This window comes from Sorex araneus, chromosome 9 (assembly GCF_027595985.1).
Source record: "Sorex araneus isolate mSorAra2 chromosome 9, mSorAra2.pri, whole genome shotgun sequence".
Lineage (NCBI taxonomy): Eukaryota > Metazoa > Chordata > Mammalia > Eulipotyphla > Soricidae > Sorex > Sorex araneus.
The window spans coordinates 34,330,974-34,346,752 of NC_073310.1; the positions used below are offsets into that span (position 1 = coordinate 34,330,974).

General features: G+C 40.1%; 1 protein-coding gene across 2 annotated transcripts in view; it reads left to right on the forward strand.

Annotated features, from left to right (window-relative positions):
• The window catches only part of NUP133 (nucleoporin 133), a 68,089-nt gene that overhangs the window by 24,488 nt on the left and 27,822 nt on the right, over positions 1-15,779 (forward strand). The window contains exons 12-15 of one of the 2 annotated variants that reach the window (XM_055147352.1): positions 1,936-2,027; positions 8,236-8,399; positions 10,918-11,009; positions 15,449-15,673. In XM_055147352.1, the coding sequence (XP_055003327.1) occupies positions 1,936-2,027; positions 8,236-8,399; positions 10,918-11,009; positions 15,449-15,673 (573 nt within the window). Of the gene's footprint in view, positions 1-1,935; positions 2,028-8,235; positions 8,400-10,914; positions 11,010-15,448; positions 15,674-15,779 lie in introns of both variants that reach the window. The other variant, XM_055147351.1, reaches the window with a different exon arrangement.

The window sequence follows — 15,779 nt, forward strand, 5'->3', positions numbered from 1 at the left end:
TTTCTCTTGTTCTGTGCTCAGGAATCACTTTCTGGAAGGGCTGTGCTCAGGGTTTACTCCTGATTCTGCACTTAGGGATCACTTGAGTTATATGGTGCTAGCGGTTGAACCTGGGTTGGCTACGGGAAATGAAAAAGCTTCCCTACTGTACTGTCTCTCTGACACCGTTATCCTATTTTTCCAATTTTAGTATATGTGCTGCCGAAGCGAGCACCCGTTATCCTATTTTTAAGAGTATCACTTTATCGGGGGCTGGAGTGATAGCACCGATAGCACAGCGGGTAGGGCGTTTGCCTTGCATGAGGTCGACCCGGGTTCTCTTCCCAGCATCCCATATGGTCCCCTGAGCACCGCCAGGAGTGATTCCTGAGTGCATGAGCCAGGAGTAACCCCTGTGCATCGCCAGGTGTGACCCAAAAAGCAAAAAAAAAAAAGTATTACTTTATTTCATTAGGGCTTCCCCAGCAATACTTGGGGGCCTCCAGGGCTTTATGGGGGATCAAAATCTGACCACTGTGCTATCATTCCTGTTTATTTTTCTATAAGAATATCTGTGTTAGTGCTGAGTTATGCCAAACACACACTCAAAAGAGTATTTGGGTAATCTCCTATTCTCCAGCAGTTCTACAAATGCCTTTTGATGTTTACCCAATAGTCAAATTTCAAGAAACAATGTTAACTGTCATTTTGAGAGTTTGTTTGGAGGATCCATAGAAGAGTGCAGATTTATCTTCATGTATGCTGGAAAGGCTCTCCTTTTTGATACATACAGTGTTATGCAGAGGGAAGGGGACACCTACCTAGCTGGCCTGTCATCAGCCAGATCAACCCTGTCATCGTTGGTATGACATGTTGTAGCCAGATTGTCTTTACATTCACTGTTTTTTTTTAGGAGCTTTTCTTTTTCTTGTCCGCAGAACTTCACAAGCACTATACTGCATCAAACACAGTTGCCTCATTTCTCTGCTCTGCATATACCATTCCTTCAACCCTTTTTGTTGTCTCTAACTTCATGTGTGATTGTTAGAATCACAGATGTTTGGGTGATTTCTTTTTCTAGTTTTTCTGGGGGAGAGAGCGAGAGAGAGAGAGAGAGAGAGAGAGAGAGAGAGAGAGAGAGAGAGAGAGAGAGTGTGTATGTGTGTGTGTGTGTGTGTGTGTGAGAGAGAGAGAGAGAGAGAGAGAGAGAGAGAGTAAATGTCATTAAGTGCTTTTTTTTTCATGTTAAATCTTGAAATAGCCTATCCAGAAGACTTTAGTCATTCTTTTGCTGGAAACTGAAAGTAATATTCTTTACAATTAAAATGATTTGGTATACATTTGTTTGTTTTGTTTTGGGGGCCACACCCAATGATGCTCAGGGATCACTTCTGGCTCTGAGCTTAGGGATCACCACTGGCAGGCTCGGGGACCATATAGGGATTGAACTTGGGTCAACCACGAACAAGGCAACCTCTGTAACTGTTTCTCCAGTTCAATTTGGTATACTTTTAACAGTACTTAATTTTTGTAACTGGTTTTTGTAGCATTGTTGTATATTTTGACGCTATCTTATGATATTTGTTTTTTTAAAAAAAATATTTTAAATTGTCATTTAAGCTTAAAATCAGTTATTTTCCTTAGTCATATACATTGTGATGAGTTGTATGAAGGTAAAACTATAAAAAGGTTGTGTTGGTTATGATTCAATCTCTTAAATTGTAAGCAGTTAAGAGATTAAATCATAAATTAAGCCTTAACTAAAAATGTAATTGCTGAATACACATAAGAACCTTGTGTATGCACAATAAATGTATTAAGTATAAACCATTGAAGTAGAGTATGTGGAAAGCATATTCCATTGTGTAACTGTGTCATTAGTTGTCACAAATTCAGTTTTAGTAAATAATCTAAATATTCTGATGTGTCTATCTATAAATAATTGTTATTTTACAGAATATGGTTTTTGAGACCTCTACAAGGAATGATATAATAGCCCAGGAAGATAAAACCAAATTGCTAAAAGCTGCTTTTCTGCAATATTGCAGGTATAACATTTAATTTGGACCCTTTTTTACTGATGTTTGATGCTTATATGTTGACGGATGAGAATATCTTGGGGAGATGAAGGCCATTAAGAAGCAAAAAATGGTTTTTTTGAGTTTCAGACTCTTTTGGTTTTGTTTTGGGGTCATACCAGACTGTGCCCATGACTTACTCCTGGCTCTGTGCTCAAGGATCACTTCTGGTAGGGCTCAGGGTGCCAGTGTATGGGGTGTTGGGGAATCAAACCTAGGTCAACCACATACAATGCAAATTCCTTAATCCCTGAATTATCTTTCGTCTCTAGTTTCAGCACTTTTAACAAACTGTTATGCTGGACTTGGTAGCCATAGGAGGTTTCCCAGCAAGGCTTGGGAAAAAAACATGGTGTAAACATGATATAATATACTCTCCACTTAGTAGTAGTAAACAATTGTAGTGGAAAACAATCTACAATTAAAAAATGGTGATGAGATTAGAGAGATAGTATAGCTCTTAAGGGATTTGCTTTGCACCCTGTTTGATAGATTAGGTTCGATCCCCCACACTCCAGTAATCCTCTGAGCTCTGCCAGAAGTGACTACTGAGCATTGCCAGCTATGCCTCCCCCCAAAAATAAATACAAAATTGGTGGTAATGAAGACAGCTTGCAGTAAGTTGATTGAAAATTCTCATTTGTGAAATAAATTAATCTTGGCCTATTAGGTTTTGCTGTGTACCATATCACTACAGAACTTCATAATTTATTTTATATAGCTTATGATTGATTCTGTTGTTTGAGTTGAATTCAGGTGATTATGAAATCAGTCACTAACTGTGTGTTATCTGGTTAGCTCCTCCTAACTTTCATGTTGACTTCTCTCATCATAGAGCAGGCTATCTTAGCTTTATTTTTATATTTCTGGGTTCTAGAAAAGGCAAGAGAATAAGCCTTGGTTCACAAGTGTTTGATATCCCATTGGCAGAGTTATAGTCTGAAACCACAGTGAGAAAGCAGGAAAGGGAATAAATGTGCCCAAGTCTGTCACATATGATGCCAGTAAAGTACTTCTACTTTGGAGAAATTTAATCATTTCAGTTGCTCCTATGCTTTCTGGGCATGTTATATGGTACATTCCTTAAGGATATCTGTAGTAAATTCATACTTAGATAAATAAAGGATATCTATAGTAAATTCGTACTTAGGTAAATACTAGGATAATTGTGTTCTAGTCTTTTCTCTACCTCTAATAAACTGTGTGAGACAAATAGCTTAACATTTCCGATACTTTTTCTTTAGTAAGTGGGGCAGCTGATGAAATTGATGAAAGTTGATGAGGTTATTAAGCAAATCTTTGTTCTGAAGATGTATTCAGCATTCATGATCCCACAGACCCATTCACAATGATAGCTAAATAAAGTGTGCTTCATTTTCATGAAAGGAAGAACAAATATATACTATAATTTTTTTTTCTTTTTTGGGTCACACCCGGCGATGCTCAGGGGTTACTCCTGGCTCTGCACTCAGGAATTACTCCTGGCAGGGCTCATGGAACCATATGGGATGCTGGGAATTGAACCGGGTTGGCTGCGTGCCAGGCAAATGCCTTATCCTCTGTGCTTTTGCTCCAGCCTCATTACAATATTTTTTATAGTTTCAATATTGTGTTGTTATTATTACTGTTTTAACATTGTATTTTTAACGTAATGAAGTACTGAGCTCATTTCTTGTCCAGGAAAGGGCACTGTTAGGCAAGTTGGAGTTCTGTTTTTAAGAAGCATTCCTTTTATCTTGATCTGTTGCATGATATTCAGCCTTACTGCCAGGACTTGTATGAAGACTATGACTTTTATCCAGAGAGATAGCTTAACAGACTAGAGCTCATGTTTTGCATGCAGGGGGCATGGGTTCAGTATGCATCACTGACCCTGAGAGCCTCAGAGAGTGATTCTTTATGGCTCATCATCTGTCCTTTAATTGGTGGTATTTTTTAGATTGTTGTGTAGGCGCAAGTTGCAAATGAACAGAGAGAGAGACAGGTCAAGATAAGATAGTGACTTTACTAGAGGCTCAGTGCTGAGGAATCCAAGTCAAAAGAGAAAGTGATCCGGGCACCCTGGAGGGGTGCAGGTGAGACCTCCTCCCTGCCCCAAGGGACCCAATCCTGGCAGCCGAAAACTTCTACAACTCAGCCACCACCACACTCACGGCCACTCTCCACACCCTCAGGCAGAGCCTCACCCACAAGTGCATCTATTCCTGGACCGTATGACTGCGTTTGCAGCCGCACGATACTTCAAATCAAATACTCTACCCATACTCCAGGATTACTGTACCACATTTGACAGGGTTCAAAGTAAGAGAAAACCAATCTTAGAGGAAAATATACATTTTTTTATAGATGTATATTTTATATATATATATGTATATATATATATGTATATATATATATAAATACAAGGCTCAACCTTGAACAACATGTTAGTAATCTCTCATAGAAGGGCTTAATGGCCCCTGGGTGAAATACAACAATCCTCACACTCTTTCCTCTAAGGATACTTTTTTCCAGCATTCTTAGCAGATTTCCATAACAAACAATACAAAATATTTGCTTTTTTGGGTCACACCCAGCAATGCTCAGGGGTTACTCCTGGCTTATGCACTCAGGAATTACTCCTGTGGTGCTCAGGTGACCATATGGGATGCTGGGAATAGAACCTGGGTCAGCCGTGTGCAAGGCAAATGCCCTACTCGCTATGCTGTCGCTCCAGCCCCAATACAAAATATATTATTTCGGGTCTGCTTTGGGGCAGGAATTGGGATTTGGGATGGAAACATCAGAAATATGGTGGTGGGAAGGTGTAATGGTGGTGGGATTGGTGTTTGAATATTAAATGTAATCAAATATTGTGAACTACTTTATAAAATAAAAAATATTAAAAAAAAAGAGAAAGTGACTTGGAGCCCCATTTGCTAGAGGGTTTTTCTTTTATTCTCTAAAAGTGAGCTATAATCTACAAAAGGAAAAAAAGCAAAGCATCTTTCCCGGCCTTCAGGTGCCCCCAAAAAAGTCTGTGTCAGTATCTCTTGCCCTTTTGGTGTGAACTTCATGTGTCACCTCCCGTACATTCCCATAAATCTGGCGAGCCTGGTACACTCCCTTAATCTCGTGGACCCTCATCCCAGCCAATTAGGGTCATACAAAGGAAAAACTTTTCTTCCCTTCTCTGGGTAACTTTGGAGTCAGTTTCAGTTTCCCAGTTATCATTAACATTTTTTTAGTTTTCATTACAGTTTCATAATTCTCATTACGTACAGTTTCTTATTTGCAATTTCCTATTTGTCATTACAACATCTGCCTTGGAACTTTTCCTATTTGCTTTTTCCCTGGGAACTCACCTTTCTTTACCCCTACCCCTGCCATACCCCTCTCCTCCCAACCTTCTTCACTTTTCCTGAGATAGTTATACATACTGATGATCTTGACACATTTTCTCTCTGCCGCTTTGTACCCCTTCCCATGTTGTCCTGACTTCCCACACCCCTTCCTTGGCTACCTCTCCCCATATGAAGTTTACTCTGCAGTACTGCAGACGTGGATCCCCCACTCTGGGCTCCTTAGCCCCTTTATCAGTGTGTTTGTAACTGTTCACAGATGCCTTATGACCATAAACTTTGTGAAGTCTTTTTTTTAATTTCAAATTCTTTTGGGGATCCAACTGGTGGTATTCAGGGAGTATTCCCAGATATTTGTTCAGGAGTCACTCCTGGATCACATCCAAGGTCATCTTCATGCAAGACATATGCTCCAGTTTGCTCTGACCCAAGTCTTGAACTTTTTTTAGTAGGAGTGGGGGGAGGCCACACCCAGCTATGCTTAAGGCTTACTCCTGGCTCTGTGCTGAGGGGCCACTCCTACTCCTGGCAGGGTTTGAAGGATCATATCTGGTTCCAGGGAGTGAACCCAGATCATCTGCAAGCATCTTGCTGTACTCTCTCTGACTCCTTGAACTTTTTTAAAACCTCTTCTCTTTCATTGTTGCAGCAGTATCTGGAGCATTTTGTTGCAGTGGGCCTGGGATGGTTTGTTTTCATGTCGGGCATCACACGTGGTAATGTAGAACGGTGTTGAGAATCTAATTCTTGACCAAATGCTTGTGAAGCAGGCACTCTACCACCAGGTACATCATCAGCTCCCTTGGACAATTTTCTAAGTTATTGTAGTTTAGGTTATGATAATGTTAATATTTTCTCTGCTTTTGTCGGGGACTTTCCAGTGCTACTCAGGAGTCTTAGGGTCACCACTTCAATTGTTGACCATCTGGGCCTATGGTTTATTGCAAGAGCCTGAGGGTGCAGTCAGTACTGCTCCATCCCTGTAGTGCCAGGGATCACCAGGTCACCAACTTGTCCTCCAGGGCCTCCAGAGATTTAGCCAGTGATGCTACAGGCAGCATGTAGTGCTGAGGATCAAATATGGGTCAAGTCCATGCCTGACATATGCCCTACATGCTATACTATCTCCCAGCCTCAAGCATTTTTGGTTTTGATGCACAAAGTTTTTATTGAACTTTGCCACCACATAAGTGCCCACTCTACCATTGTCCTTTTGTTACTTCTGGTTATTCCTCTTCATTCCTCCTCTCCTATCTTAGTGATCTGTTTTATAATACAAGGCTAATGATTTGTCATTCAATACTGTCTGTTCTCTTGTTTTTATTGTTTTGTTTCTCTGTATATCATAGATGAGTCACATCATCTGTTGTTTGTCCTTATTTCTCCAACTTATTTTGCTCTTTAGTTTCATCCTAACTGTAGTGAATAGCAAGAGTTCATCTTATAGCTGAATAGTATTCTGTTGTATGTATGTATTATCACAACTTTTAAAACATTTTTTAAAATTTAGGCACCATGATTTACAATAAATGTTAATGATAGGATTTCATGCACACAACATTCAAACACCATGCTCTACTTCAGAGTATACCCCACCTCAATCCACTCTTTCCCCGTCCGTATGTTCCCCCCATTTCCTTCCCCTGACTGTGGTAAACTGAGTTCTGTGAACCAGTTCTCAGGTTTGTACAACAAGTTCTTTATGCATTTGTCAGTTATTGAACATTTGGATTGTTTATATAACCTGAATATTGTGTAACAATAAACATAGGTGTGCACATATCTCTTATAATTAATATTTTTTGCATTTGGAGAGTAGATTCCAAGAAGTAGAATCTTTGAGTCATATGGAAAAGCTCTATACTTTTTCTTTTTTTTTTGAGAGAGAGAGATCTCCATACTGTTTTTCATAGAGGATAAACAAGACAGCATTCCCACCAGTAGTGAATGAGAGTTCCTTTTTCATCACATTCCTGCCAAACTGGCTTTCTCCAGTCTTTCTTATCTATATCTAGTAGATCTAGATCTAGGCCTACTAGATCTAGGTCTAGATCTAGATGTAGGTCTAGATCTAGACCTAGATCTAGATATAGATAAGAAAGACTAGAGAAAGCCAGTTTGGCAGGAATGTGATGAAAAAGGAACTCTCATTCACTATATATCTATCTAGATAGAGATATAGATATCTTCTCGCTGGTGTTAGATGAAATTTCATTATTGTTTTAATTTGCATTTCCATCATAATAATTAACAATGAGCACCTTTTCATAATAGTAGTGGTCCTCTGTATGTTTTCCTCGGGAAGTTTCTGTTCATCTCTTCCCATTTTTTGATAGGATTGCTAGATTGTTTGTTGTTGTTGAACTTTGAGTGCTTTATATATATCTTTGATATTAGCACTTTATCTGATGTAGTTTATATGGAGGGGGAAATTCCTGATGGTGCTCAGAGGACCTTGTGCAGTGTTGGGACTTGAACCACTTGCAAAGCTGTCTACTTGTACTATCTCTCTGGTCTGGTTCCTTGATAATGTATTGTGTGCAAATACTTCTGCCCATTTAGTAGGGTGTGCTTTTATTTTAGCCATGTAAAACCTTGTTAATTTGTTATAGCTTGACCTGTTTTTTTATTAACTTGTATGTAAAACTGTCTCCATTTCTGTAGTATTCAGTATGTTGTTGAACTATTTTTCAACATAAGTCACAATAAAATAAGTCAACATATGTATGTATAATAGTTGTCTTCCTTTAAAATAAATGTTAAGAGTACTTTTGGACTAAAAGTTTTGGGAAATGTTTACTTCCTTTTAATACTTTTATTTTCCAATTTTATTTCAGAAAAGATTTAAGTCATGCTCAAATGATGGTTGATGAGCTTTTTTCTTCAAACTCTGATTTGGATTCTGGTTGTGAATTAGACAGAGTTGTTACCCAAATCAGTGTAGACCTAGTGGATGATTATCCAGCTTCTGATCCACGGTGGGCTGAGTCTGTCCCTGAGGGTAAGAGTATTCTAAGTTTAGTTTTATGGCGTGTTGTATTTTGAGAAGAATATTGGTTCTTTTATAGTTGTATGTATATCTATATAATTTTATTTGGGGGCCACACTTGACAATGCTCAGGGTTTACTCCTTGCTCTGCATTTAAGAATCACTTGTGGCGGTGCTCATGTGGCCATATGAGTTGCTAAGGATCATGCAAGGCAAGCACCCTACCTGCTGTACTGTCTCTCCAGCCCCTGTGTAAAAAGGAAAAAAAAGAAAGAAAAGACACTTTTTTTTTTACCATACTGTAGATAAGCCCACAATTCACACTGCAAGAAAAGCCTTTTATAGCATACCTTGACCAGCCCAAAATTATGTTCTGTAAAATACCGATAACTTTGAAAAGGACTCCAAAAAGATCTACATACCAGAATAGAAACAAACAAATTGGAGTTTGACTGATAGTACAATGGGTAAGGCACTTGTCTTGCATGCAGTCAACCCAGGTTTGATCCCTAGCATCCTATATGGTGTCCTGAGCACTGCAGGAGTGATTCCTGAATGCAGAACCAGGAGTAACCCCAGAGCATTTCTGGGTGTGACCCAAGAAGCCAAAACAATAATGACATAAGAATAAATTAAGTAAAAAAAGTAACAAAGAAATCCTGTTTGTTTCATTTGAAGAGGATTAATTAACCCTAATTAGTTTCCTCAGCATTTTCTTCTTTTTTAAAAATTTCTTTTTTTTTTTTTTTTTTTTTGCTTTTTTGGGTCATACCCAGTGATGCTCAGGGGTTACTCCTGGCTCTGCGCTAGGAATGACTCCTGGCGGTGCTCAGAGCACCATATGGGATGCCGGTGATTGAATACAGGTTGGCTGTGTGCTAGGCAAATGCCCTCTCCACTGTGCTATCGCTCTGGCCCTCAGCATTTTTTTTCTAAAACAAAATTGGTGGCATAGGTAGACATAGGTGTTTGTTAGCTCCTATATTGAAAATTTGGATAATCACTGGTTTGACTGATAGAAGCTATACATCACCCTCAGTGACGGTGGCAGACATGAACACAGAGAGTAGGTAGGTTAAGTCGTCTGCTCCCTACTTTCCAGCCTGCCCCAGTGACTTAATTTTTTTTCTTAAGGGAGCAGGGGCAGTCTGGAGGTTCCCTAGTAACCAAGGAATTGAACAGGCATTCTTTTTCTCCCCAGTGATTTAGTACCAAAATTTACTGTCTCAGAGATTTTATTTATCAAATAATTCCGTCTTTTTAAATTCGTTGTGATCATCTTGAGAATTAAAAATATATTTGAACAATTTTTTTAATTGAATCATCATGAGATATAGTTATAAAAAGCTTTCATGTTTGAGCTTCAGCCATACAATGACCCATCCCTCCACCAGTGTACATTTTCTACCACCAATGTCCCCAGTATCCCAGTATCGCCCCCATCCCTCACCCTGTCTCTATGGCAGACAATTTTCCCAGTACTCATGATGCCATGAGATGATGCCTGGGGGCAGATAGTGGGCATGAAAGCCCAGTATCCTAGGCAGCCGGGCAGCCAGGGAGGGACAGACAGCCTGACTCCTTTGCTGCCATGTAGCCTGGAGTCTTAGTCCTATAATCTGCATACCTGGGCCTTGCTTCTGGAAACTCATGGTCGCCAGGATTTCATCTGGAGTGGGCGGGGAGAGCACACCTGCTCCATCTGAGGTGCCTGTCTTAGAGATTTAAGAAGAAAGCTTCAGAGATAAAGTTTTAAGAAGAAAATCTTTGACATGTTTCTTTTGAGTTGTCAAGATTAGAATTAATGTGATTAAATGCTTGCATTCTTTGTAAGTACTGTGTGAGTTTATATATCTTCCAAGTTTCTTCTCTTTTAAAAACTCTTGGATAGAGGCAGTGAGTTAGTATAATAGAGAAGGCTGCCTTGCACACAGCCAGACTGGGTTCAATCCCTGGTACCCTATGACATGAAGCACTAGCAGAAGTGATTACTGAGTATAGAGTCAGGATTATGCCCTGAACACTACTGGGTATGGTACTCTAGCACTTCTGAGCACTGCCGATTGTGCTCCCATCCCCCACCCCCACCAAAAGAAAATAAAAAGATTTTCTCTTTAGGCACTACCCATACCCCACTCCCCATTTGCCCTTTAAAAATAAACAAACAAAAAAACCCTCTTAGATGTATGTAATAGTTTTGGTTCTGGTTGAGTGTGGGTTGAAACCTTAGAAAATAACATCCTTGGGGTTGGAGTGATAGTACAGTGGTTAGGGCACTTGCCTTGCACATGCCTGATGCAGGTTTGATCCCCAGCATCCCATATGGTCTCCTGAGCACCACCAGGAGTGTTTCCTTAATGCAGAGCCAAGAGTAACCCCTGAGTATTGTCAGGTGTGCTCCCCGTCTCTTGAGCCACGAGGAGTGATTCCTAAGCACAGAGCTAAAAGTCCTAACCGCTGGATATGACCAAAAAAACAACCTAATATATATTTTTTTATGTGAGTAACTTATATTGTGTTTCAACAGAAGCACCAGGATTCAGCAATACATCACTGATTATTCTTCATCAGCTAGAAGACAAGATGAAAGCCCATTCTTTCCTTATGGACTTTATTCACCAGGTAAGCACCCCAGTTGCTGAGGACATGGGTGGCCAGGATGTCTAGTTTTGTTATGCCTTTTGTTAACTCTGTGCCTCGCTAAAGGAAAATTCTTTTTCTATTACTTGGGATGGGGAAGGGGGGCCTGGCACTTGGTAGGTGGGATATGATTAGTCTTTTTCATTTTCTTTGTTGACTTAAGTAAATATTCCTGGAGCCAGAGTGATAGGACAGCAGGTGGAGCGCTTGCCTTGCACTCCAGGGTTTGATACTTGGCACCCCATATGGTCCCAGAGCCCTGCTGGGGGGTTGCCTAAGTATAGGGCCAGGAGTAAGCCTGAGCACTGCTGAGCATAGGGGGAAATTTTTTTTTTTTAAAGTAAGTATTCCAGGCGCTGGAGAACATGAAATAAAATAAAGACAGCCTTTCAAATGAGTGGTGCTAGGAAAACTGGATAACCATGTGTAAAAATTAAAGCTGGATCCATACCTCATACTTTACACAAAAGTCAGTTTGAAGTGGATCAAAGACCTTGAGATCCAGCCAGAAACTATAAAGCTCATTGTGGAAAGATTTGAACCTCAGGGGTATCTTCAATGATCTGATGCCACTGGCAAAGGCAACAAAATAAAAAGTAAACACATTGGACTACATCAAATTAAATAGTTTTTGCATGGTGAAAGAAACAAAAGCTAAAACTAAGAGACAGGTAACTGAATATGAAAAATATATTTGCATTCAACACATCAGATAAAAGATTAATATCCAAGATACATAAATACTCAAAGATCAACAACAAAATCCAAAAAAATAGTGAGAGGGAACGAACAAGACACTTCTCAGAGGAAGACAGTGTATGGTCTGGAAGATAGGCAGATGGCAGTAAGCATATGAAAGTGTGCTCAGCATCACTTATCATTAGGGAAATCCAAATCAAGACAACAGTGAGATATCATCTCCTACCAGTGATGTGCTGATCTGATATCACACGTATCAGAAACAATCTGTGTTGGAGGGCATATGGTGTAAAAGGAATTCTCATCCACAGTTGATGATGGGAATGTTGTTTGGTCCAAGTCTGGAAAACAGTATGGAGAATTCTCAGTAAATTTAGATTGTGCTGTCATATGACTCTGCGATTTCACTTTTCATTGATGCACTTAGTAAAATAGCTAAGATATGGAGTCAACCTAGGTGTCCAACAACATGATATACTATGCAGCTGCAATGAATGAGGAAATGATGAAATTTGCTGCAGTTTGTTGGAACTGGAAGATAGCATATTGAATGAAGTAAGCCAGAAGAAGCACAAGCTAAGGATGATCTCACTTTTCTATGATATATATAGAATAATTGGACAAGGAAATAGTATTGTAAAGGGGAAATGCCTATATCAGCCTTGACCACAGAGGAGAGAAATTAAGAGAGGAAGGGAAAAAAGGAGAAAGGGAAGTAATGGGGCAACAGTGGTCAGGGGCCTCGGCTATACTGGTGATGTGGGAGAGTGGTATAGCTATATATCCAAAGCACAGATTTAACAACACTGAAAACATGCGATGTAAACTACAGCCTTAGAACTTTGAAATGTGCTTGTCAAGGTGACAGGTGGGGATGGGGACATGGGGGAGAGGGAAGGAGTATGAGAACGCTGGTGGAGGGACGGTTACAGTGGTGGTTGGATTGGTGTCCAAATATTGTATTCACCAAACCCAACTATCAGTTACTTTGTAAATGACAGCTCTTTAATGAAATAATACTTTTTAAAAATCAGTAGACCATAAAAGAAAATTATAGGGCCTGGGAGATGGCTCAAAGGATTAGAGTTCATGCCTTACATACAGGAGTTCTAGGTTCCTTCCCTCACCACATGCTCTCCAATGACAGAAGTGGCTCTGATGGCCCTTGTCACTGCTGTCCCAAACAGCACTTATCACCTGGAGTGACCCCAAGCCCCCAAACACTACTGGGATAAGCTCTTCCCCCAAATTAACAATATTTTGGGAGGAATCCGAAAATAAATTTGAATCTGAGAAGTTATGTAACTCTTAGTTTTTTATTTTATTTATCAAATATTTATTTGGGGGCCACACCTGGTGATGGTCAGGAATTGTTCCTGTCTCTGCACTCTGGAATTATTCCCGGTAGTGCTCGGGATTATACAGGATGCTGGGGATTGAACCGCTGTAGGCTGCATGTAAGGCAAGTGCCCTTCCCACTGTGCTATTGCATGGCCCCCTGTAACTCTTTTTTAAATAATTACGTAAACAAGTTAAATAAGTGAAGAATGATTCAGTGATATAGTCCATGATTATTAAACTAATGTGCTGGGACAGAGGACCAGAGAGATAGTATAGGAATTATGGCCACTTGCCTTACATGTGACCAACTTCAGTTCCATCTCAGGCACCACACATGGTTCTCTAAACACTGCCAGGGGTAATCCCTGAGCAGGAGTGAGCTTAAACACTCACTGCCATGTGTGACCCCAAATCCTCCTATCCCCCTCAAAAATGTGGTGAGCTGGAGCAAAAGCTCTGTTGGCAGGAAGCCCAGATTTGCTACCTGATACTACATAGTCTTCCAAGCACTACCTAGAGTGATTCTTGAGCATGGGGATACTGGACTGGGAACAGCCTCAGAACACTGATGATACCCATCATTAGTCCCAAAACCCAGAAGATAATGAAGAATGCCTAAATATGTCATGGGGGTAGGGGGAGTGTATAGAAATAAGGCATAGAACAGTACGAAGTTCTGTGCTTTACTGGGGGGTGGGCAGTGGTACATCTGGCATTGCTCAGGGTCTTTACCTGGCTCTGTGCTTAGAAATGATCCCTGACTGTGGTGCCAGGGATTGAACTGGGACCAGCTGTATGCAAGGCAAAATGCCTTAAGTTCCATACTCTCTCTTTAATCCCCCACTCCCTTTTTGTGTTTTAAAAGATATCTCCTAGCAATGTCTCCGGACCCCAATCATTTACAATTTTATAATTCCAGGAGCATGTGGCTGCAAAAGCGACCGTGCAATCTCTCATGATATTTGTAACAAGTATTAGAAAATAAATTATCTAACATCTGCCTGTGGTAGACAGGCTTGAATGGTGGCAGGAAAATTCAAAATAATGGTGGTGGGAAGGTGTAATGATGGTGGGATTGGTGTTGAAATATCGAATATAAACAATGTGAACAACCTTATGAAAATAAAATTCAAAAGTTTTTAAAAACCATAAAAAAAAGATATCTCCTAGCTTACAAATACATATAAAGGCATTTAAAGATACAGGGAACTTAACTACTTAACTGCATCCTGTAGGCAGAAGTATGGGCTGCCTTTTCACTTTCTCACTATTCACCTTATTACTCAGTAGAAATTCTCTAGGTGGTTAGATGATTATTCATTTTGGCTTCCTGAATTTAAAATAAATATAGCTAATATATAAATATTAAATCACCTTGTCTGTTGGGTGTGTGTGGGGGGGAACAGATGCGTGCAGCACACCCAGCAGTGCTCAGGATTTACTCCTGTTTCTGAGGTCAGAGAGAACTAAACTGGTCCTGCGCTCAGGGATCACTCTTGGTGAGCCCGAGACTATATGGGATACTGAGGACCGAATCTGGTCCACTTCATGCATGGTAAGTGCCCTGCATACTAAATTACTCTGACCTCTTCATAAAATAAACTCAAAATGTGGAAGAGCATTTAAAATTCATATTCATTGTCTTTTTTTTTCTACTTCATAATATTGTAATTTTTTATCAAACGGAGAAACTTAGGAAAACTCTTTGAATGTAAAATCACACCAGAAAATGAGCAATGACATGGAGATGACAAAAAATTTTACTTTCCCTGGGGACTTTTGGGCTCTGGAAATATTTTGTTGAAGTTGGAGGCTGTTCAGTGTCTAATTTCCAAAGTACAGAATCTAGGGGAGGTAATTGATACAGCTAGGAAAGAAACAGGTTTTATCATTTTGATAGCCATCATTTTGGATTAAGCTATCATAATTTAAAAAAAATAGTGTTAAGGGGCCAGAGTGATAGTACAGTGGGTAGGGTGTTTGCCTTGTACAAGGCCAATCCAGGTTTGATCCCTGATATCCCATATGGTCCTTCAAGCACTACCAAGAGTAATTCCTGTGTGCAGAGCCAGGGGTAACCAACCCCTGAGCATCATTGGGTATGCCTCCCTGCTCCCCCCCGCCCAGAAAAAAGAAAAAGAATGTTAAGTAGAGATAACAGTATTAGGGAGGATTTCTGTAGTAATAATAATCTTAGAACAAGAACATCTGTATTTTTTCCAAGTGTTTTTATGTATTTGTAACAGCCAAGGGGAAAGTGCTATTTGAAGGAGACCTTGGGCCAGTGCCTCTGTATCCTTGTGCATCTGGTAGAAATATGGCTGTTATTTTTGTATCTTACTATAAATGCTCTCTAAAAATCTGTGTTTACCTTTTCACAGGTTGGATTATTTGATCGTCTCCGCACTTTTCCAGTAAGGGGGGTAGCAATGGCAACTCCACTGTTGCTTTGTGAGCATGCCGAGAAGTTGTCAGCAGCCATTGTTCTTAAGAACCACCATTCTCAGCTTCCTGACTTGGTAAACACAGCAATATTGATTGCCTTAAACAAAAGAGATTGTGAAGTCCCATCCAACCTGACTCCAGCAGATGTGTTTTTCAGAGAGGTAAGATTAGTTCTCTTGCATGCATTAATGTGACTTGATACAACTGTGCCATATACTGATCACTCGTGGTTGTGCTCAGGGAACCATATGTGGTGCTGGGGATGGG